This window comes from Tamandua tetradactyla, chromosome 8 (genome assembly GCF_023851605.1).
Source record: "Tamandua tetradactyla isolate mTamTet1 chromosome 8, mTamTet1.pri, whole genome shotgun sequence".
Classification (NCBI taxonomy): Eukaryota; Metazoa; Chordata; class Mammalia; order Pilosa; family Myrmecophagidae; genus Tamandua; species Tamandua tetradactyla.
The window spans coordinates 85,303,277-85,326,044 of record NC_135334.1 but is presented as its reverse complement, the minus strand read 5'-3'; the positions used below and the strand labels follow the sequence as shown (position 1 = coordinate 85,326,044).

The 22,768-nt window shown below is 38.4% G+C and overlaps 1 protein-coding gene across 1 annotated transcript; it reads left to right on the top strand.

Moving 5' to 3' along the window:
* The first annotated feature begins 1,031 nt into the window (after positions 1-1,031).
* Positions 1,032-19,806, top strand: LYVE1 (lymphatic vessel endothelial hyaluronan receptor 1). The gene is made up of 6 exons (XM_077113983.1): positions 1,032-1,654; positions 5,108-5,279; positions 5,400-5,539; positions 11,203-11,499; positions 12,124-12,202; positions 12,754-19,806. Exons 1-6 carry the CDS (start codon positions 1,444-1,446, stop codon positions 12,938-12,940), a joined length of 1,086 nt encoding a protein of 361 aa, XP_076970098.1. The 5' UTR covers positions 1,032-1,443; the 3' UTR covers positions 12,941-19,806.
* Positions 19,807-22,768: the final 2,962 nt, after the last annotated feature.

Here is a 22,768-nt window from a genome sequence, read left to right as displayed (position 1 = left end):
AGAGGCACCAAGTTCATCTCAAGCATTAACATTCCAGTGGTGGCTTGACTTCTCTCAATAGAGATATACAAAAAATAAGACTGTTTCCCTTACATAAACTCATTATTTAGCACAAGCACAATTATACAGACTCCTTTTATCCGATAATTCCCCTTCCAGGAATTTGTTTCCAAATTTAGGTAAGTCTTCTCTTTTCTCAGAAGCTATTTCTCCCCTCCAAAGTCTTGCCTTCTATGATTCATTCTTTCCCTTCCTGTCTTTCTTCCTTTTTGCTTTTTTGTATTAATTTAACAAATGCTAGCTCTCTTTCAGGTATGGTGCTAGGCATTAAGTATAATGACGAAGAGGACACGATTGCTGCTTTCCCATCTACCTGGTCCTGTGGTGCTAGAGACATATATCTTTCTGACATGTCAGCAGACTTAGGGCTTGTGCTAACCAAGTACTGAGGTCTGTATTGGAGATATGTAAGGGCCATTTCTCTGCTTTGTTAGACGTTGCCTGTGTTTGTACAGGGAAGTTTCTCTTTTCATTATTAGTACTTCCCTCACAGATATCTAACTTTATGACCAATATATTTGCATGGAAAAGAACTAGCTGCCCATACACTGTTCCTAAAGGAGACATTCATTTTGGAGAAATGACATTACTGTCAGGCCAGAACTCCATAATTACCATGGAGTGAAAATCTGGATGGGAAACTGTAGAACAAAATACACCTATAACTCACATTCATCAACCCAGAAAGGAAAATTCTAAATAGAATATTTTTGTTCTACCAGGACATGAGCAGCAAAAGAAAGTTATTATATAAAGGACTCCTATGATTACTATTGTGAAGCCAAAAGTCTTTTTGTACAGTGACTACTTGTCCCTACTTCTGTTTATAGATATGCATTTTTATATGTGTCTACTTTCTTTGATGAAAGAAATCACCTATAGTAGTGCAGAAACTTAAAATGCATTTAAAAAGTCCCAAAGGGAGGCATGAAGTTTCTGTCCTTGGTATTTAAATGAGCAAGTACTTTCATGAGCTGCAGCATCATTCTCCTACAGATCACAAGGCTATGCAGCTGGGTGAAAACATCACTGACTGTGGGAGCGAAAGAAGCACAATTCATGTTCAATGCCCATTAGAGACAGAGCCATCCTTAGGAATATATGTGAGTGGGCTTGGTAGGCAAGGATGCTGAATGGTGTGAGAACTGAGCTGGCGGAGGGAAAAGGGCGGTGGCAGGAAAATAGGAATTGGGAAAACCTTCAGCAGTTCACACTGTGCTATCTGCCTTCCTCATTTGTGTGTTTTCTGAGTCAGCATTAGCTAAATTTTCCAGAAAACCATCCACAAAATACAGCTTGGCCGTTCAGGGGACGTCATTCATTTCCCCCAGTGACCTTGACAAGTCAGAAGCTTGAAAGCAGGGAAATCCGGATGTCTCACTTATGAAGTGGAGCAGTGGGAGCCTTCACATATTTCCAGAATTCTCCATCAAGGCTGTGATTGAGCGCCTGCCTGTTATTGCCAGGAGCCATCTGAGGTGCTTCCCTGGCTCTGAAGTGGTTGGCACAATGTCCAAGTGCTTCAGCCTAATTTTCCTTCTTGCCTCCATCTGGACCACAAGGCTCCAGGTCCAAGGCTCTCTCCGTAAAGAAGGTAGGTCTCTTACCAGATTTCCTCCCTAAGACAAGGCAAGATCTTGCAAACTGTGTGAGCTTACTGAGCCCTTGGTTACCTGCTGGGAGTGGGGGTCCCTCGATTTCCACAGAAGATCTCATTGGTAGTGTTGTTTACCACAAATGTTTCTTACCATATTCTCAGCTTCACCAAAATGATTTCCATTTACCTTTAGATAACCTTGACTGGTATTTCTAGTTATGGAATATTTTTAATGAGAATATTTTGAAACAAAATAATGATGAGAAATACTTTATTTTTGGAAGTGTTTCACTAAGGAAGCAAACTCTGATTGTGAAAAATTTAAAGTAATCACCGAGTCTGGGAGAAATGGGGTGAATGTCACTAAATAATATTGCTGAGAGTGTCAGCAGTATTATTTCCATTTGTTTTACTATATTATAAATGGAATGCAATGTTCTTAATATGTAATAAATAAAAAATAACTGAAAAATATCTGTGAAAATACAGCTTTGGAAATTAGCCACAAGCTTCCCTGCAGAAGGAATGACTTAAAAATTAAGTGATTTGTGGGCTTTTAAGATGCCTGTATGGAAACCTCATTTTGCACTGTCGGGAAAAGGTGTACCAAGAACCACATATTATAGCTCTGGGCAAATGGAAATATGAGTACTTTAAGAGAAAAATGCTATGTTCCTATGCTGGCAAATGCCCTTTGATATAAAATATCTTGGGAACTCAGGTCCACATTTGAATAATATATTGTTATTTTAATTTGTAACGGAGGTTACAATTATATGATTGATTTTTGTTCAATTGACTAAACTGTTACTCTCAAAAAAGTTTGGTCCTCTTAGAAATCCTTCTAATGACACTGCATACTTTTCCCCAATATGTGTCATTTCCCAAGCTGTTTTGGAAATGTTCTTTGCAAATGACTCCATCACATTCTTTGTATCACCCTCAATAATGGCAAAATTTCCTAAGGAAATTAAATTTTTGGAACAGCCAAAAGTTATTCAGAACTATGATTAGGAAATAAAGTGGCCAGTGAAGGTAAATGGATGGGGAATGGTAACTAATATTTTTGAGGGCCTACTACGAAGACACAGAGTTAGGTATATATCTATACATATCTATAATAATTACATATGAGTATTATACATTAATATATTTTATACTAATTATACATTATACATAATTTCAATGCATTTTAACAAGACATTTATAGGTTCAGAGAGGCCAAATGAGCTGCCCAATGTCATGCAGGTGGTAAATAATAAAGCTTGATTTGAATTCAGGTCTATCTGATTCCAAAGCATATACATTTCCACTATGTCTTCTGTTTCTTAAGAAATATTAGTAGAGTGCCCTTTGACTGCAGCTTCCTGTTTTTGACCCTAAATGAAATAGGAAAGCATAAAAATGATTAATTTTCTCAATTTCCTACTCTGGGCCTGGCCACCATGATGCACAAAAATCCTATAAGGAAGACATAACCATCCCCATTCTACAGATAGGAATTCTGACCTGCCCAAGGTCTCACAGCCAGTTAATATAGAAGCAATATTCAAAACTATGTCCATTATCCCAGAATGGTCTATTATAACTCTAAATAACAATATTTAGAGTTAAAACTGAGGTGTGATGAGAGAATTACAAGGCCACTTAATGGTGTAATTAAAAACTTATTTCCAGGCAATTTCCAAAGAAGCAGTCATAAAAAGTTTGATCAATGCCAAGATCACTGGGCTAACTGAGGCAAATTCCACAACAATGTGTTCAGAGGGCTCAGCTCTAAGGAGGATGTGTGTCCGCATGTGCTCATATGCGTGCACACATCCACTTGTGTTCATCTTCTCTCCATGGCTCAGTGGGAGGCAGAACAGCCTCATAGTCAAACACCTTGGTTTTAGAATCAGTCTTGGGTTTGAGCCTCCAACCCGCCACCGAGTAGTAGCTCTATGTATTTAGGATTGGGACAGCTACTTAATCTCCCACAGCCTCAGAGTTTTCTGTCATAAAACAGAAAGTCTGATACAGAGTACAACAGATGATGGGTGTGGGTATTAATAGCATTAGTATCAATAACCATTTTGGTATTGGCTTTCATATTGGTGCTTGCAGCCATAAGTTACCTTGTCACCCCAGTCTCAAACACTTAAATTGAAGTGTTGGTTCTCTGGTCTCTCTTTTGGTGAGAGCAAGGTCTAGAAGCAAACAAGACCATCCACAAATACTATGCACATCCCTTCCTCCAACCTCCTGCTCTAGAGCATAGCATAGTCTGGAGGATTTAGAAACGTTCCTTCTCATGTTTCCAGGAAGAAGCTTCCTTTAAATACAAACCTAGAAAGTGGTCCGAGTATATGATTGAGCATCCAATGCACATTTCCATGTACAAGCAATTACTTGAGAGATTGAAATGTTCTTTCATGGACTGTTCATGGATGAGGGCCAATAGGAATAGAGTATATTTGAATGCAATGCCACTTGGAAATTTTCTTCAGGTCTATAAATCCCAGAATTCAAAGCGGGTGGGGGTGGGGGGATGGACAGAAATCTCAAATCATTTAGGTTTTGAGTAAGTATATTATTCACATCTTAAATGTTCAACTGCCTCAGCTGTTCCAGGAAGATCAGCCATTGGGAGACTGAAACCAAAATGCTTCGAAGATAACATAATGATAATATGTTATATATGGATTACTGAGCACCAACTATATGGCAGACACTATGCTAAGCATTTTTATTGAAATAAATGCATTCAACACTCACTACTCTATGAGGTAGATATTGTTATTTTCTTGATTTCCATATAAATAAGGAAAATGAGGCTCAAATAATAGAGCTAGCAAGTTACAGAGACTACACTGAAATCCAGGTTTGACTGTAAAACTCTGATACACAGCACAAAGTTTACTGCCCATTTCCTCCAGGAACTTCTGAGTAAGCCTGCCCCCCAATGGTCACAGAAGCGCTGGATCTGAGGAACACATTCTGGTGTACCGAGTGCAACACAACACTCAGCCCATTTCACACCTAATGGTGTCCCCAACCCACAAAAATTTGGAATGTTGCTAACCATTCTATTAATCAGAGCCCTGAATTCTATCTTTCTCAAAGTCTCAGGCCTTCCTGAAAGGTTTGCACAACTGCACTACCTAGACCCCACCCAAGGCACAAGTATCCAAAGCCCCATGTGATAAACGAGGTTATCTCATTTTGGGATAGGTGAGGAAGTGGAATAGGATGAACTGCGATCTCACAAGATTTCCACCCTGGATCAGACAAGTGCTTCTCTCATGCAGGCTGTCCTTCTGGGAAATGCCTGGCCTATGCCCTGTTGTTTCTATACCTCAATCTTTGACGCCCAAACCTCACTGCTGCATCAAGACATTGATGATTTACTAGGAAGGACACCCTAAGGGCTAAAGCAGCAAACTGAGGATCTATGTGTTTCCTTTGCAGAGATTTCTGTCTTGGGGCCATGCAGAATTGTGGGGATCACCCTGGTGGGCAAAAAGACGGCCCAACAGCTGGATTTCACAGATGCCATCGAGGCCTGTAGGCTGCTGGGACTAACTCTGGCCAGCAAAGCCCAAGTTGAAGCAGCATGGAAGTCTGGTTTTGAGACTTGCAGGTAAGAAGTAGCGAATCCACTAACACTGCTAGAGCTCTTCTGATTCTGTGTTCCCACTCAGCAGCAGAGATGGTGCCTTCTAATCATTTATCCATGCAACTAATGCGTGTTCTGTTACAGCTATGGATGGGTTGAAGACAAGGTCTCCGTGATCCCTCGGATTCTCTCCAACCCCAAGTGTGGGAAGAACGGGATCGGCGTCCTTGTTTGGAGAGCTTCACTTAGCCAGACGTTCAAGGCCTACTGTCACAATTCGTCCGGTGAGCTCCACAGCCTCTCCACGTGGCGGGTTTTCTCTACCTGTCTCTAGTTCTGTGACCTGAGACCTGACTGGGAAGACTAACTCTTAAGAAGCAGCAAAAGCAATCATGATGATGGTCATCTAATCTTCCCAAGATTGCCTCTCTGATCAGGCTGGAGGAGGCAGACAGGGAAAATGTGACCGAAAGGCAACAAAGGGAAAGGGCATTGCAGGAGGCCGAACCCCAGCTCCTCTCCCACCCACCCATCCTGTAAGATAAACAGGAAGAAAGGAAGGAAACAAATGTGTATGGTGAATCCACTGTGGACAAAGTGATGTGCTAGGGAATTTGCAAGTGTTGCTAAACCCTGATAACTTCTTCTTGAAAACGTCCCCATTTTGCAAATAAGAACAAAACTTAGCCCAAAGGACTTCATATTTGTCTAAGGTCTCTTTACTATAAAAGTTCAAATTCAGGCCTAACTGTAAAATCGTGTTCTCTCTCCACTATCTCTCTTTCCTTTACAGGAGAGAAAATTCAGATGCTACATTTGACATTTTTATTTTTTACATTTGCCATTTTAAAGAACAAGTTCCAATCTCTATTTTATGAAGGAAAAAATTAAAGGAGGAGAGTGCAGGTGTAAGAGAGAAAGAGAGGGCAAGAGAGAGAGGGTCTTTATAGGAGAGAAAGGGAGAGAGGTTCTTTATAGAAGAATGTCAGTTAATAAAAGTAAAAGGAATGATAGATCCAGAAAATCACTATTTTGTATTCTCTCCCCTTCTTCACCGATATAACTGTCTAGCAAGAATCATCAAAGACTTCTTAAACCACTAAGTAAAAGTTCATTGGCAACCAGGATATTGCATGGTGCCAAAACATCACACTATAGATGACTTACTAATTGCAAAGGGGAAAACATATCTTTACAATTTCATTGGAGAGATCTGACAGTCACCACTTTAAATAAATGATCAAACTTAATATAAGTAATAGTGAGATATCTAACATGTATCTTCTGTTGTGATGTGAGCTAAAGTACAAAATAAGATCTCTGAAGTAGCCTTTGTACTTTCTCTGTTCCAAACATGGAATCAGCCCATTTCTCCAAGGAAACCTGACTCCTAATGGAGAATGGTAATTAGAGTCTAAGATCTGGATGTAAGCCATTTTCTTACTGCTGGTGTTTTCATTGCTTTTCAGTCCTTTTTAATGGACACCCTTAATTATGACTTTATATTGATATTTCTCATTCAAATTTAACAATTCAAGTTTTTTCTTATTCTGTTTCATATTTGTATCTCTTTTCTCTTATATTGAAAATCTTGGTTCCCAATGAGTAGCATGAATATAGTTTCTTATACCACAATAGTTTCAGAATTACAAATCCAACGTTATTAGGAATAATAAACCTACTGAGTGAAATTTAAGATTTCTTTGCAGGTCCTTTTGTCCCTGGAAAATATCCCTCTAAACATGTACAATTAGATAATTCTGTGCAAAAGAGACCTGAAAAATTCACTACTCTCTAAAATGGTTAAAATGGTTATATTACCATTTAAAATCAATAGGTTCACTTGTTTCTCTTTGTGATCAATTTTAGGGTTTGACTTTTCCCCTATTTTTATTTTTTATTTTGATTAGTTATGGCATTTATATGGTTTAAGGGTCAAAATATATTTTTAAAAAGTATGCTCAGGTAAGTCTCTCTCTCATTCCTTCCTCTCTATTCCCACATACTATTTCCATTCATTTCTGATTTAAACTTCTGTGTTGCTTCTTGCATCAAAATGGGAGTGGAAGGGATTTATTTCCCTGTATTAACCCAAACCAGCATACTATATACAGAACTCTCACCTGACTTTTTCACTTAAATCCTAAAAAGCCTAGACATCACTCCATTTCAATCCATAGGGATCTTTTTCATTCTTCTTTATGGTGGCATAGCACTGCATTAGGCGGCTGTATCATTGTTTGTTCAACCAGTCCTCTGTTGGCAGACTTCGGGGTTGTTTCCATCTTTTTCCATTATAAGAAATGCCAGGATTAATAAACTTGAACATATGTTGTTTCATATTTATGGAGCTATATCGTCAGGATAGAAGCCTAGAAGTCCAAAGAGTATATGTGTGTGTGCACGTGTGTGCATGTGTGCCACGTTTGTGGGGATTAGAATTACCCTAACTCTCATCCTGATGATAATCCTAAACCTTTCTCCAATTTTCTTTCCTAAATTTCCTTTTTATTGCTATTTTGGTGAGGTTTGGGTTCATAGCTTCCCTAATTCTATCCCAACCCTAATCCTAACCTTTATACTGATTTCTCTTTTCATTGCTATCATTGTGAAGTTTGAGGATCAGAGTAATCTTAACCCTGATCCTAAATTTGTACTTTCTTATTGCTGTCTTTGTGAGGTTGGGGGAATCAAAGTAGCTCTACCCGAATTTTAATTTTTATATTTATAACTATCTTTGTGAGATTTAGGCTCAGACCACACTGCTTTTAAAGCTCTGCATGTACCGTGCTGTTTGGAGCCTTTGCTTACTCTATTTCCTCTGCCACTATACACGTCCTCTTCATCACCTGGATAACTCCCACTCTTTATTCATATCTCAGGAGCCATATGTCTAGGAAGCCTTACCCCTCCTCCTATCTGTTCTCTTGGACTCCACCACACTCTGTACTTATATCTATCAGAGCCAATGGCACATTGCGGAGAAATTGTAACTATAATTTGAACGAAAGGAGAGCTAAGCCCTAGGTGAGATACATGGTGCCCTTGACCAGTCAGGGACCACAGGACCAGACTTCTCCTTCACACCCTGGCCTTCTCAGTCACGCATATGAATAGAGAGGCAAAAGAAACTAATTCTTGCGGATTTTATCCATTATGCCCTGGTACTATGCTATGTCCTAGACATTTACTATCTCATTAATCCAACAAGTGGATCATTTCTACTTTAAAGGACAAGTAATTAATGCTTAATGTGTATGTTGTCTGTCATCACAATCAGTAAGAGATAGAGCCAGGATTTAAATTTTGAGCTAAGTTTATCGTGTCATGCTACTTCCACGTAGCACCTTCCGGGGTGATAACCATGCATCAAAATATGCCAGGTCCAGAGTGAGTCCTGGGCATCAAGATTCCTTTAAAAGTTCCCCAAATGTCTGGACCCACCATTAAAAAAAAAATCCTCAAATGATTTCAATGTGTAGACAGGATTGAGAATCCCTTCTATCTAGATTATCTCTAAGATCTAAATGTTAGGATTCCAGATACTTCTGGATTCTATCTGTTGGCAACTGTAATAACCTCCTTCCTCACTCCCAAATTGTTCTCTCTCACCCTCTCCCTCCCTCTCTCTCGTTTCCCACCCCCCTCAGCATTTCATCTTCTACATCTATCCACTGATAACTCTGCTACTCCTATGCTCCACAGTCTTGAACAACTTCCCACCTGAGAATATGATGTAAACCCTGAAGCCTTTTTCATGTAAAAGTGAAACATAAGAAACCGATGTGTAACATTTGAGAGGTACCGATGTGTAACATTTGAGAGGTTTGTAGACCCAAGCTGAAAATTCCCTCTCCTTCTGAATAGATTCCAAATTCCTTAACCTGGCCATCACGAATCTTGCTACTCTGACCCCAGTTTGTCTTCCCATCTCCTATTTGCAGTCTTTCTCATTCCTAATCACTCACACTTCCTTCCCTCAGTCACACTGTGCTTCTTATCATTTTTCTAACACATCTACCCTTTGAAACTTCAGGATTCTTAGGTCATAACATTCCTATTGGGATATTCTAATTTCTCTTCAATGTTAGATGACCTGCTCCTCTGTTCCAGTCATACTGGCTTTTTTTATTCATCAAACATGGTGAGCTTGTTCCACTTAGGCTCTTGAACTTTCTGTTCTCTTTACTTGTATTGATTTTGCCCTACATCTTCAACGGCTGGCTACTTTTCATTATTCAGGTCTCAGCTTAAATATCACCTCCCCAAAGCGACCTTCTCATATCACCCTACCCAAAGTATCTGTTCCCCATCTCCCGCCTCTACAAGTTTAATCTTTGCCCTGTTTATTTTTCTTCTCAACATTTATCATCCTCTGAAATTTCTGGTTCATTTGTTAGTTTTTTATTATATCTGTCCTTCCAAAAGCATGTTAGCTCCTTGAGAAAGGAACTTTGTCTTGTTTGTACCATGTCCCTAGCACCTAGAACAGTGCCTGGAATAGAGTAGGTATTCAAAAAGTATTTGTTGAATTGATGCATTAATCCAAATGCCTCCTCTGTGAATTCCCAATCATCTCCCCCAATCCTTATAACAAAATACTCTTCCCTCCTGGAAGCAGGAATCATGCCTTATTTGTCTCTGTATTTCTAGTTCCCAACACAGTATATTGTGCTCAGTAAGGTTTTCTCCCTGAAGTTTAAAAATGTTCATTTTCTAAGGGAAGAATTTAGCGTGTGCTCAATAATGGAAAATGTAGTTAAGAGTTCAGAACAGAGAAGGTCAAAGAATGATGTCTACTTCAAATAGAGGTATTTTCAAAGCAAAATGGATCGTATGAAATACTGACAAAACGTGTGCTCAAAATGTCATATATCTATTATCTTGATTGATAATTTATTTAACCTCAAGAACCAATCAAATTAATAGAATAACTCGCTCTTGTTAGCTAACATTCCAGATGCTACTCACTGCCACAAATTACTAGGGATTTAAAATAGATGTAAATTCACATTACGATATATTGCATGGCTCTTCCATTTACTAGCTATGTGACTTTGGGCAAGTTATCCATTTTCTCTGAACTTCAGTTTCCTCCTGTATAAAGTAGGGCCTAATAAAATTGTTAGATGCCTATTTAAATACCTAGTGCCACGGTTGACTAAGCATAAGATAGTCAACAAATGTTAGTTTCCTCTCTGTCACATACAACAGATTGGAAAGCAAAGTCAGGTCCACTGTCCCCCAATTTTTGGTTACATTTTGCTGAGCACAAAGGGGTCTGGTTTTAGCAGCTCATTGTCCTGAAATGGGATCATGTGAATATATTTGGTTTCTTCATCTGTTTCTTCCTTCCTTCCTCTATGCATCAAATATTTATTGAGCATAACCTATGTGCCAGGCTCAGTGCACACACTGTGATGACCAAGGCAGACAGGGTCCTGCTGCCAGGAAGCTTCCATTCCAGTGGGGAACAGTGTGATAAGAACCATGACAAGGAAAGTACAAGGAAGTACAAGAGCATATGCCTCAGGACCTGATTTAAGCAACATATCAGCCAATTTAACCAAAATGAAAGAGATGGTGAATCTGAGACCTGAAGCACAAGTAAGAGGTCGCTAATTAAAGAGGGGTCAAAGGTGGATGTGAGGAAAAGCACGTCAAAAATTGAAGGAATTTCACTAAGGCTGGAGCCCTGAGAAAAAGAATGGTCAGATGAGGCTGGAAGTGCCTTCTAGGGCCACATCAGGGAGGGCCTTATAGGCCATGCAGTAGGGAGAGTCACTGAAAGATCCTAAGGAAGCATGTGATAAGATTAAACTTGCATTCTTGTGAGGTCATTCTGGCTGAATGCATAGGAACTAGAAGGGAGTAAAATTGGAGTTAAAAAGACCAGTTAGGACGTTGTTGCAATACTTACTTATTCCATTTTTTCCTCTCCTGACAGATACTTGGATTAACTCATGCTTCCCAGAAATTATCACCACCAAGGAACCCATATTCAATACTGAAATGGAGACATATGCAACAGAAATTAATGTCAGTGACAGCACATACTCAACATCATCCCCTACTTCCTCTATACCTGCTCTCACTCCTGCTCCTCCTCTGGCTTCCACTCCACGGAAAAGAAAATTAATTTGCATAACAGAAGCTTTTATGGAAACTAGTACCTTGTCTGCAGAAACTGAATCGTATATCGGAAATAAGGAATCATTTAAGAATCAAGCTGCTGAGTTTGGAGGTAAAAGCTTTCTATGTTTATGTTATGCTTGTGTATGTTTATGTATAAGGAATAATGCACAGAAAACAGTCTGTTTCCAGATTGGGCACTCAATCAGATAAATAAAAATAAAAACAATGCAAACTCAAAATCGCATCAAGTAATGGAACTTGAGAGCTGTAAATAATCTTGATTAAGCTAAAAGCCATGAGTATAAAATAGCCTCACTGTTTAAAACTCAAAGGCTTTTAATGATAAATGACTATAATGTGCTGTATGTTAATATGTAGAATTTCTTTTAAAAATATATACCTTAAATGCCTACCACTAGAAAGTCTATTCTCCTTTCTAGAGGGCCTTGAACTTAATTAACTCCAAACATCATCTCAAGGTCACAGAGAGGAAACTAACTGCATCTGTCATGTTACAACGTATAAAACAGGTAGATCAAGAATTCTAGGGCTAAGAAGGAAAGAAGCAGAAGTGGGCCTGGTGCATCATAAGTGGTCCCTGGGTGATCATGGAGAAGGCTTTTCTCCTGCATTATCTTTTGTCCCCATCGCTTATAAAGACGACTCTTTAAAAGACTTGTACACAATGAGATGTAAGCGAAGGACCAACAGGCCATGTCTCTGTTTCCTCCAGGTGTTCCCACTGCTCTCCTAATACTGGCTCTTCTCTTCTTTGCTGCTGCAGCTGGTCTTGCAGTTTGCTACGTCAAAAGGTGGGATTATTGGCACCTTTCGTTCACCAGTCTAATAGTCTTTGTCACAACCCTCGTATGTTTTTTGGCCAGGGTTGTTATTGGCATTTTCTTGGTCAAACTGGAGATGCCAGTTCTCTTTCACTATAAATTATCTCCTGTATCTCATTCCTCCTGCCTACCACCCATCTTTCCTACTGTGTCAGCACATGCATGTCATCCAAACCTTAGATATAGGTAAACGGCTGTCCCTTGAAAATCAAGAAGAAATAAGGCTGACATTTGGAGAAAAAAAAAAAGTGTATGCTTTATTCTACTTTTGATTCTTCGTTTTTGGTGGAAGGGTTTTAAGGTCAGCCTAAAGTTTGGCCCAGGAAATTAATCTCTCATCTAAATGAATCCATTAAGGTGGCGATGTGTTAATGTATTTGCGCATGCATGTGCTAGTGCCATCCTGAAATAAAGGTACACAGTGTACTGTGCCAACATGTGCCATCATAAATGAAGCACCATCCATGGTTGTGTGTGCTACATGGAAGTCTCTCACTTCAATTTTGTGTTTATGCCTAAAGGTACGTGAAGGCCTTCCCTTTTACAAACAAGAATCAACAGAAGGAGATGATTGAAACCAAAACAGTGAGGGAGGAGAAGTCTAATGACAGCAACTCTAATGAGGAATCAAAGAAAACTGATAAAAGGCCAGAGGAGCCCCAAGGTCCACCCAGAACTACAGTGCGATGCCTGGAAGCTGAAGTTTAGATGAGAGAGAAATGAGAGGACACACCTGAGGCCAGTTTCTTTCCTGATGCCTAAGGATCTTGGCCCAGTTGGGAAAACTTAAAGGGCCAAAAGTCAAAGAAGAAAGCCCATCCTTGGTTCCTAAGTGGAATCAGCTCAGGACTACCTTCGGACTATGAAATTCATCAAAGGGAACTCCGTTTTTATTATTGCAATCCTTTCTGGATCCTCTCCTTCTACCTCCAAAGCTTCCCACAGTCTTTCTAGCCTGGCTATGTCCTAATAAAATCCCAGTAAGAGAAAGGAACTTTCCAAAGTACAAGGATCTAAAACAGTTAATCGATATACATTTGTAAATGGCCCTCTAGGTTAGCCAAAAATAGGTGAGTTAAGGGCCCAAGGAGGTGTTGAGTCCAAGGAATTCTCTACTAACCCCCAGCCTACAGTCTCTCTTCAGAGGAAAGGGAAACATTTACAACACCCCAGGCATGTTGTGAGCCAGGCAAGAGCAAAAGAAGGAAGAAAAAGTTTAGCAGCTGAAGGTCATGGAGATTCACAGGACTTGAGGCCTAATCTTTATAAAATAAAAATAAACAGATAAAAAGAATGAGGCCAAGGATGCTGACAGCATATTGTCAGCAGAGACAATAAACACAGACAGGGTAAAAAGCATTCTTTTCTGAATACTGAATAATTTGGGTAAGAATCACTTCTTAGAACATATAAACACACTTGTTTTTTTATCTCTCTATTGCTGCTGCTATGTTCTCTAAAACAATATTTTTAGATGAAACTAAAAAAACAAACTGTCTTAAAATTCTCTATTTTCATCTGAGTTACAGAAATTCTTACCAAGGAAAATTGCTATGTTAAAAAGTAACACAATTCAACAAAGATTTACTAAATATTTACAATATATCAAATAGTATGCAAGGTATTACATTCTGTAGTTGAATGCCATTCACCAGGAAAAAATTATAGAATGTTTTCTGAAGCTATTTTTTTTTCGGTTCTGATACCCCTCGCTTATCTACTTCCTAAACTTTTTTTTTTGCTGAGACTAATCCATTCCTTGTTTTCTCTAATATCACGACCATCATAACTTTAATTTATTATTAACATACCTTAGAAGTACATTATTACCTCTACATGCCAAATCACATTCTCTATGCCATTAACAAATGTATCACTGCCTACCCTTTTTCCAGCAAGTGCCTAATAATTGTGTTGAAAAAAATAAAAGCATTTAGAGATCTTCTTTGTTCTCTTAGTTACTTAGATATATCATATCTTTCATGAAAAATTGAAGTAAAGCCAGGTCAGAATCTGCTTGTAAAAATAAGAGGAACGACTTTGGTTGTTATAATACAAACATCCATAAAATGAATAATACATATATCACCATGTGCAGCTGTTCTTGCCTTGAATGATTATTTATTTTTGTTTTTTTGTATTGTCTTTTAATTTTTATTATTTTTTCATTTTTATTTTTGTTCATTTTATTTCTTGTTTCTTTCTTTTTCATTAGTTTTTAATAATCTTATTTTAAGGTGGTCAAATACATTCACATAAAACAGACCTTTACGTGGGTTTTAGGTCCTACATTCTAATCTGTTTCAGAGTTTACAAGGGGAGCTGGAGATTCAGTATAGCGCATTTGTTCTGTTTCTCTAGCTTTCCTTTTTCCTCTTTCTATTCTTAACCCCTTGGACTGCTAATATCTTCTTCCTCTCACCAGTGACCCCACAGCTTCCTGATCCTTTTTGCTCAGAGGCCATAACATGCTGGCATAGTCTTAATGGGATGTCTCACAGAGAATTATCTTAAAATTTGGTTTAATTGTCAAGAATTAAAAATCAAGAGATTTCACATGGTTATATTTCCCGTTTGATTTCCACACCTTCCCTGAGAGGTAAGGACTGTAACTGCCATTTTGTTGATTAGAAAATTGAATTTTTAGAGGGCTTAAATCCATTTTTTAAGGTCACAGGGCTACTGTGGTAATGGAAGAATGTAATCACAGATCAGAAGGACTGTACAGCTATTTTCCCCTTGAAAAATGGGAATATCTGGAGATAGAGAACCCATTCCCTCAATAGCAAAAACTACCTGATACTGAGGAGTGGCTGCCCCCTTTAAGTGGGGTATCGTCCAACCATTTCACCACAGCCTTTACCACTCTGTACTGCACCCTAATGCCGAAGTAAAGGTGCCATTTCTCATGGACCTTGTAGTTCTGTTGCCTTTTGTCACATGCATCCCATAACACTTATTTACATTGCTTGCCTGGTCCTGTAGGTCTATGAGTTTGAAACTCTGGTCTGCCAGTCCTTAAGCTTCATCAGTTTCATCTTATTCTCAGGAATTAAAGAAGAAAAGGGTGTGGGGGGGAGCCTAAGTAGTAGTATTCCCTCTGTGTGTTTTAGCTGAAAAAGAATCAAATCTTCCATACTACATCTTCCGTCTTATATGTATTAGGATACTATAATCTTCTTCTCCTGTCCTAGACATGTATGTGTCCTTCCCAGGAGGAGGAAGGGGAAAGGAGAAGATTCTCATTCAGCCACATATACTCACTCAATAGCCCCTATGTCATTTGCACACATACTGATGAAAGTATGTCATTTCCATCATTATAGAAGGAAGGAAAGCAGGAAGGGAGGGAGGAAGGAAGGATGGGAGAGAATTAACATTTACTGAGCACCTACTAATTGACAGTCATTTTCACATATCCCATTTAATCTCCACACCTTCTCTGAGAGGTAAGGATTATAACTGCCATTTTATTGATTCAAAAATTGAAGTTTTAAAGGGCTTTAAAGGGTTTAAAGACTTTTTGACGGTCATAGTTTAGAAACTAGTTTAAGCAGTAAAGATAGAATTCAATGTGCTGTCAGAACGACTGCAAAGCTCATAAGCCTTTCTGGATACCACAGTGCTTCTCTTGCGTATAACTATGATACAAGGATATAAACTATTCCAATATGCAAGCTTGAAATTGGTCACTTGCCAAAAATAACAATGGTGAAATAAGGAAAAGAACTTAGACTCCTCTCCCAATTTCAGGGAATCTTTCTTAAATCCATTTGTCATAACAAGGAAAAAAAGAGAACCACTAAATAACTCGGAGAACTGCCCCCTCACTGATACCAATCTCAGTAAGGACCTCCCCCGGTCCAGGTCCTATAGTCATAAAATGTCAAGCTAGAAGTATCTTAGATAAGCTCTTCTAAAGTCTGTTTTTGGAGTAAAATAAATGAAACTCAATGACAGAAACAGGTAGCGGTAGAGCCTGATCTAGAAGTCTACTCTTCTTTACTCTCCCTTTAATAAAGAGAAATTGGAAGAATACAAGGGACCATCCTAATTCAGACCTAAGGTCCAGCCTACCAAAACCAGACTTCAAAAGACACAGGTAGAGAGTCATGTGATGACATCTCTAGATGGCACAAACTATTTCCCTACCTAGAAATTCCACTTCTTCATGTTTACCTGCCTGGCTCAAGTATTACAAATTAATTTCTTTCAAGTATTATAAATTAATTCCTTTTACAAAGATACTCTGTCCTGAGGAGTTCCCCTGAAAATTGCAACTTGTTTTGTAAGGTCACGCCACTATCAAATATTATCATGCCAAAGTGGGTCCAGTAAGGACAAGCTGAGGGCACAAAGCTGGAATAAAGCAGATGATTTAAGGACAAATACAGTGCTTACACATAATGGGTGCCTGTAAATGACCCTTGGCTTGAACAGAATTGAACCACATTGATTTCCTGACCAAGTACCCCACATTCTATTGACCTATTCTAGGCCTTCAACTAGTGCCCAAAGAAGAATCAATTACTCTAGGAAACAGCAGGTTTCAAGAGAGTCATCATTATCATGAACATCAATTATACAAAGTCTTATTAAAGAAAGGGAGGCTCAAGTACATCAAAAGAAAATGTTTTGTTATCTCCAAACAGAAAGAAAAGCAATTATTTATTAGTTCAATTTTCTATTTAAATGTAAATAAAATTTAGTTGTTTACCCATATAATAATCTATATATGAGGTCAGGTTTGACATAAGAGCTTCTTAAGAATGCTAAAATCAGCTGGGATTCCCCTCTTCTTTGTGTGCTTCCTAGGAAATGTCCATATTTCTAAAGGCTGTTGACATGATTTAGAATGTCCCTCTGTCATATCTAGAAGAACATGGACATTTTAAAATAAACTTTTAGTTGTAGAATAGTTTCAAATGTGTAGAAAAATTGTGAGGATAGTAGAGTTCCCATATATTCCACACCTAAGTTTCCTCTATCATTAACATCTTACAGTAATATAGTAAACTTGTCACAGGCAATGAACCATTATTAATACATTATTTTAAACTAAAATCCATACTTAACTTCAATTTCCTGAGTTTTTACCCACTGTCCTTTTTCTGTTCCAGGATCCCATCCAAATTCCCACATTATATTTAGTTATCATGTCTCCTTAGGCTCCTCTTGGCTGGGATGGTTTCTCAGGCTTTCCTTGTTCTTAATAACCTTGTTGATTTCGAGGAGTATTGGTCCAGTGTTTTGCAGAATGGCCCTTAATAGGGAATTCTCTGCTGTTTTTCTTATGGGGTTATATGTTTTGAAGAGGAAGACCACAGAAGGAAAGGATTTTATCACAACATATTAAGGGCACATACTATTGAGATGACCTGTTGATGTTAACTTTGTTCACCTGGCTAAGGTAGGATTTTGTCGGGTTTCTCCAAGGAAAGTAACCCTTCTTTCCCTCTTTTCATACTGTACTACCCTTTGAAGGAAGCCACAATGCACAGCCCACAGTTAAGGAGCAACTTGAGGACAGAGTATCTACATAAATTATTTGGAATTATTCTGTAAAGGATATTTTTCTATCCTCCTTTATTAATATTCAATCATTTATTATTTAATCATTTATTAATATCAGTTTGGACTTAATTGAACTTATGAATATATATTTTATACTTTAGGGTACAGTTGAATACTATTTTATTTATTTTGTTACTAAAATTGTTCCAACTTTGACCATCGGGAACTCTCAGTTGGCTCCTGTGTGCCTTTGGCATACCACATTACTGTGGTTTTTTTAGTGGGCACTTCCATACTTTCTGGCACTATCAGTGGCTCCAGGCCTACCTTGTTTATTTCTTGCCTCAGCTATAGAATCAGACATTTCTCCAAGGAGCCCTAGTTACTGATCTGTGCACCAGGTATGCTCATTGCTTTCTGAGATGCTATTGCTTCTAAGCCCTCAATTAACAGAATAAGGAAGTATATGTGTGTAAACTAACCTATTTATTTTATATATATATAAATATTTCTATATGTAACTATGTCCACGTGCAAAAGTTGCCAGAACGCAATATACCAGAAATGTCAATGGAGATTTATTCACTTGCAAATTTATAGTTTTAAGGCAATGAAATTGCCCCAATTAAGGAATCAACAGGATGATACCTGGACTCTGAAGACAGGTAGTGGCGTCTGGGGTTCCTCAGTCAGATAACAAAGCACATGTCTGGCATCTGCTGGTCCTTCGCTACTGGGTCTCAGTGCTTTCAGCTTCCAGTGGTTCCAGTGGCCTCCTCTCTGAGCTTCTGTGGGTCCTCTCTTAGCACTCTTTCCAAGCTCTTTGGGTATTTCTCTCTCTGCTCTCTTGGCTTTTTTCTTTCATGCTCATAAAGGACTCCATAAAGGATTAAGACCCACCTTGAATTGGGTGGGTCACAACTCAGTTGAAACAACCTAAAAGGTCCCACCCATAATAGGTCAACCCCCACAGAAATGGATTAATAGAACGTGGCCTGAGGCATGTAACCAGCCAGAGCAGCAGCCATAGCAGCGGTACAACCCTGGCATAGCGAGCAGTGGCCAGGAGGGAGCGCCAGACCTGGGGAGACCTGGCTTCACAGACCAGGTAACAGTGCAAGAAGTTCGCAGAGTACTAGATTTTTTTGTAATATCTTTGTCTGACTTTGGTATGAAGGTGATATTGGCTTCGTAGAATGAGTTAGGTAGCTTTCCCTCCTCTTCAATTTTTTTGAAGAGTTTGAGCAGGATTAGTACTAATTCTTTCTTGAATGTTTGGTAGAATTCACATGTGAAGCCATGTGGTCCTGGACTTTTCTTTTGGGGAGCTTCTTAGTGACTGATTCAATTTCTTTACTTGTGATTGGTTTGTTGAGGACGTCTATTTCTTCTCGAGTCAATGTTGGTTGTTCATGCCTTTCTAGGAAGTTGTCCAGTTAATCTACATCGTCATATTTATTAGCATAAAGTTGTTCATAGTATCCTCTCATTAATTCCTTTATTTCTGTGGAGTCAGTGGTTATGTCTCCTCTTCCATTTCTGATTTTATTTATTTGCATCCTCTCTCTTCTTTTTGTCAACCTCGCTAAGGCTCCATCAATCCTAATTTTCTCATAGAACCAGCTCTGGTTTTGTTGATTTTCTCAATTGTTTTCATGTTTTCAATTTCATTTATTTCTGCTCTAATCTTCGTTATTTCTTTCCTTTTGCTTGCTTTGGGGTTAGTTTGCTGTTCTTTCTCTGGTTCTTCCAAGTGGACAGTTAATTCCTTGATTTTTGCCCTTTCTTCTTTTTTGATATAGGCATTTAGGGCAATAAATTTCCCTCTTAGCACTGCCTTTGCTGCATCCCATAAGTTTGATATGTTGTGTTTTCATTTTCATTCGCCTCTAGGTATTTACTAATTTCTCTTGCAATTTCTTCTTTGACCCACTGTGAGGTCAGTAGTTATGTCTCCTCTTCCATTTCTGATCTTATTTATTTGCATCCTCTCTCTTCTTCTTTTTGTCAGTCTTGCTAAGGGTCCATCAATCTTATTAATTTTCTCATAAAACCAGCTCTGGTTTTGTTGATTTTCTCAATTGTTTTCATGTTTTCAATTTCATTTATTTCTGCTCTAATCTTCGTTATTTCTTTCCTTTTGCTTGCTTTGGGGTTAGTTTGCTGTTCTTTCTCTGGTTCTTCCAAGTGGACAGTTAATTCCTTGATTTTTGCCCTTTCTTCTTTTTTGATATAGGCATTTAGGGCAATAAATTTCCCTCTTAGCACTGCCTTTGCTGCATCCCATAAGTTTTGATATGTTGCATTTTCATTTTCATTTGCCTCGAGATATTTACTGATTTCTCTTGTAATTTCTTCCTTACCCACTGGTTGCTTAAGAGTGTGTTGTTGAGCCTTGTTCTAGTTTGTTAGCTGCTGGAATGCAACACAGCAGAGCTGGATTGGCTTTTAATAAAAGGGAATTTATTTCATTAGTTCTTCAGAGGAAAGGCAGCTAACTTTCAACTGAGGTTCTTTCTTATGTGGGAAGGCACAGGGTGATCTCTGCTGGCCTTCTCTCCAGGCCTCTGTATTCCAACAACTTTCCCTGGGGTGATTTTTTCTGTATCTCCAAAGGCCTGGGCTGAGCTGAGAGTGCTGAGATGAGGCGTGCTGAGCTGCTTGGGCTGTGCTACCTTGAGCTCTCTCATTTAAGTACCAGCCAATTAAATCAAACATCATTCATTACAGGAGGCATGCATCTTAGCTGACTGAAAACATAATGAGCAATGAATGAGGTTCATGTACCACTGGCTCATGTCCACAGCAATAGAACTAGGTACCTTCACCTGGCCAAGTTGACAATTAAATCTAACTACCACAAGCCTCCATATATTTGTGAATTTTCTGGCACTCTGCCTATTATTGATTTCCAACTTCATTCCTTTATGATCTGAGAAAGAGTTTTGTATGATTTCAATCTTTTTAAATTTATTGAGACTTGCTTTGTGACCTGGCATATGGTCTATCCTTGAGAATGATCCATGAGCACTTGAGAAAAAGGTGTATCCTGCTGTTGTGGGGTGTAATGTTCTATAAATGTCTGTTGAGTCTAGCTTATTTATTGTATTATTCAAATTCTCTGTTTCTTTATTGGTCCTCTGTCTAGATGATCTGTCCATTGATGACAGTGTGGAATTGAAGTCTCCACCTACTATGGTAGATGTGTCTATTTCTCTTTTCAGTGTTTGCCTCATGTATTTTGGAACATTCTGGCTCGGTGCATAAATATTTATGATTGTTATGTCTTCTTGTTGAATTGCTCCTTTATTAATACATCGTGTCTTTCTTTGTCTCTTTTAACTGTTTTACATTTGAAGTCTAATTTGTTGGATGTTAATATAGCTACTCCTGCTCTTTTCTGATTGTTATTAGCATGAAATATCTTTTCCCAACCTTTCACTTTCAACCTATGTTTATCCTTTGGTCTAAGATGCATTTCTCTAGACAGTATATCAATGGATCCAGTGTTTTAATTCATTCTGCCAGTCTGTGTCTTTTGATTGGGGAGTTTAATCCATTAACATTTAGTGTTAATACTGCATGGGTAGTACTTTCTTCTACCATTTTGCCTTTTGGATTTTATATGTCATATCTAATTTTCCTTTTTTCAACCTTTACTAATAGTCTTCATTTCTACTCTTCTCCACACCTCTCTCTCCTGTCTTTTCATACCTGTCTCTAGTGGTCCCTTTAGGATTTCTTGCAGAGCCAGTCTTTTGGTCACAAATTCTCTCAGCGATTTTTGGTCTGAAAATGTTTTAATTTCTCCTTCATTTTTGAAGGACAATTTTGCTGGATATAGAATTCTTGGTTGGCAGTTTTTCTCTTTTAGTAATTTAAATATATCATCCCACTGTCTTCTCGCCTCCATAGTTTCTGCTGAGAAATCTACACATAGTCTTATTGGGCTTCCCTTGTATATGATGGATTGCTTTTCTCTTGCTGCTTTCAAGATTCTCTCTTTCTCTTTGACCTCTGACATTCTGATTAGTAAATGTCTTGGAGTACATCTATTTGAATCTATTCTCTTTGGGGTATGCTGCACTACTTGGATCTGTATAATTTTAAGTCTTTCATAAGAGTTGGGAAATTTTCAGTGATAATTTCTTCCATTAGTTTTTCTCCTCCTTTTCCCTTCTGTTCTCCTTCTGGGAGACCCACAACACATATATTCATGTGCTTCATGTTGTCATTCAGTTCCCTGAGTCCTTGCTCATATTTTTCCATTCTTTTCCCTATATTTTCTTTTGCTTGTCAGATTTCAGATATTCCATTCTCCAGTTCACTAATCCTATCTTCTGCCTCTTGAAATCTAACATTGTTGATTTCCATTGTTTTTTTCATCTCTTCTACTGTGCCTTTCATTCCCATAAGTTCTGTGATTTGTTTTTTCAGACTTTTGATTTTTTCATTTTGTTCATTCCTTGCCTTCTTTATATCATCCCTCAATTCACTGATTTGATTTTTTATGAGTTTTTCCATGTCTGTTTGAACATTCTGAATTAATTGTTTCAACTCCTGTATCTCATTTGAATTGTTGGTTTGTTCCTTTGACTGGGCCATACCTTCAATTTTCCTAGTATGATTCATTATTTTTGGCTGGCGTCTAGGCATTTAATTACCTTAATTAGTTTATTCTGGAGATTGTTTCACTTTTTTTTACCTAGGATTTTCTTGCTGGATGACTTTGTTGTCTATCTGTTCTTTGTCTATCTGACATTCAGTTCAGCTTATTCTGGGCCTCTAGTTTAGGTTTAGTTTAACAGATTAGAATTTTTCAGTTCTTGTTTTCTTGTTTCTTGCCCTGCCTGTATGGTGCCCTTTTTCCCTCCTTAGAAGGGTCTACGTAGGTATTATAGACCCCAGCCAGATTTTCCCCGACCAAATCAGCCTCCTGTCAGGCAGAATAAGTCACCTGCATCAGTTTTCCCTGAGGGTGAGGCCCAGCAGATTGAAAGCCTTTCTTATGAGGCCTCTGCT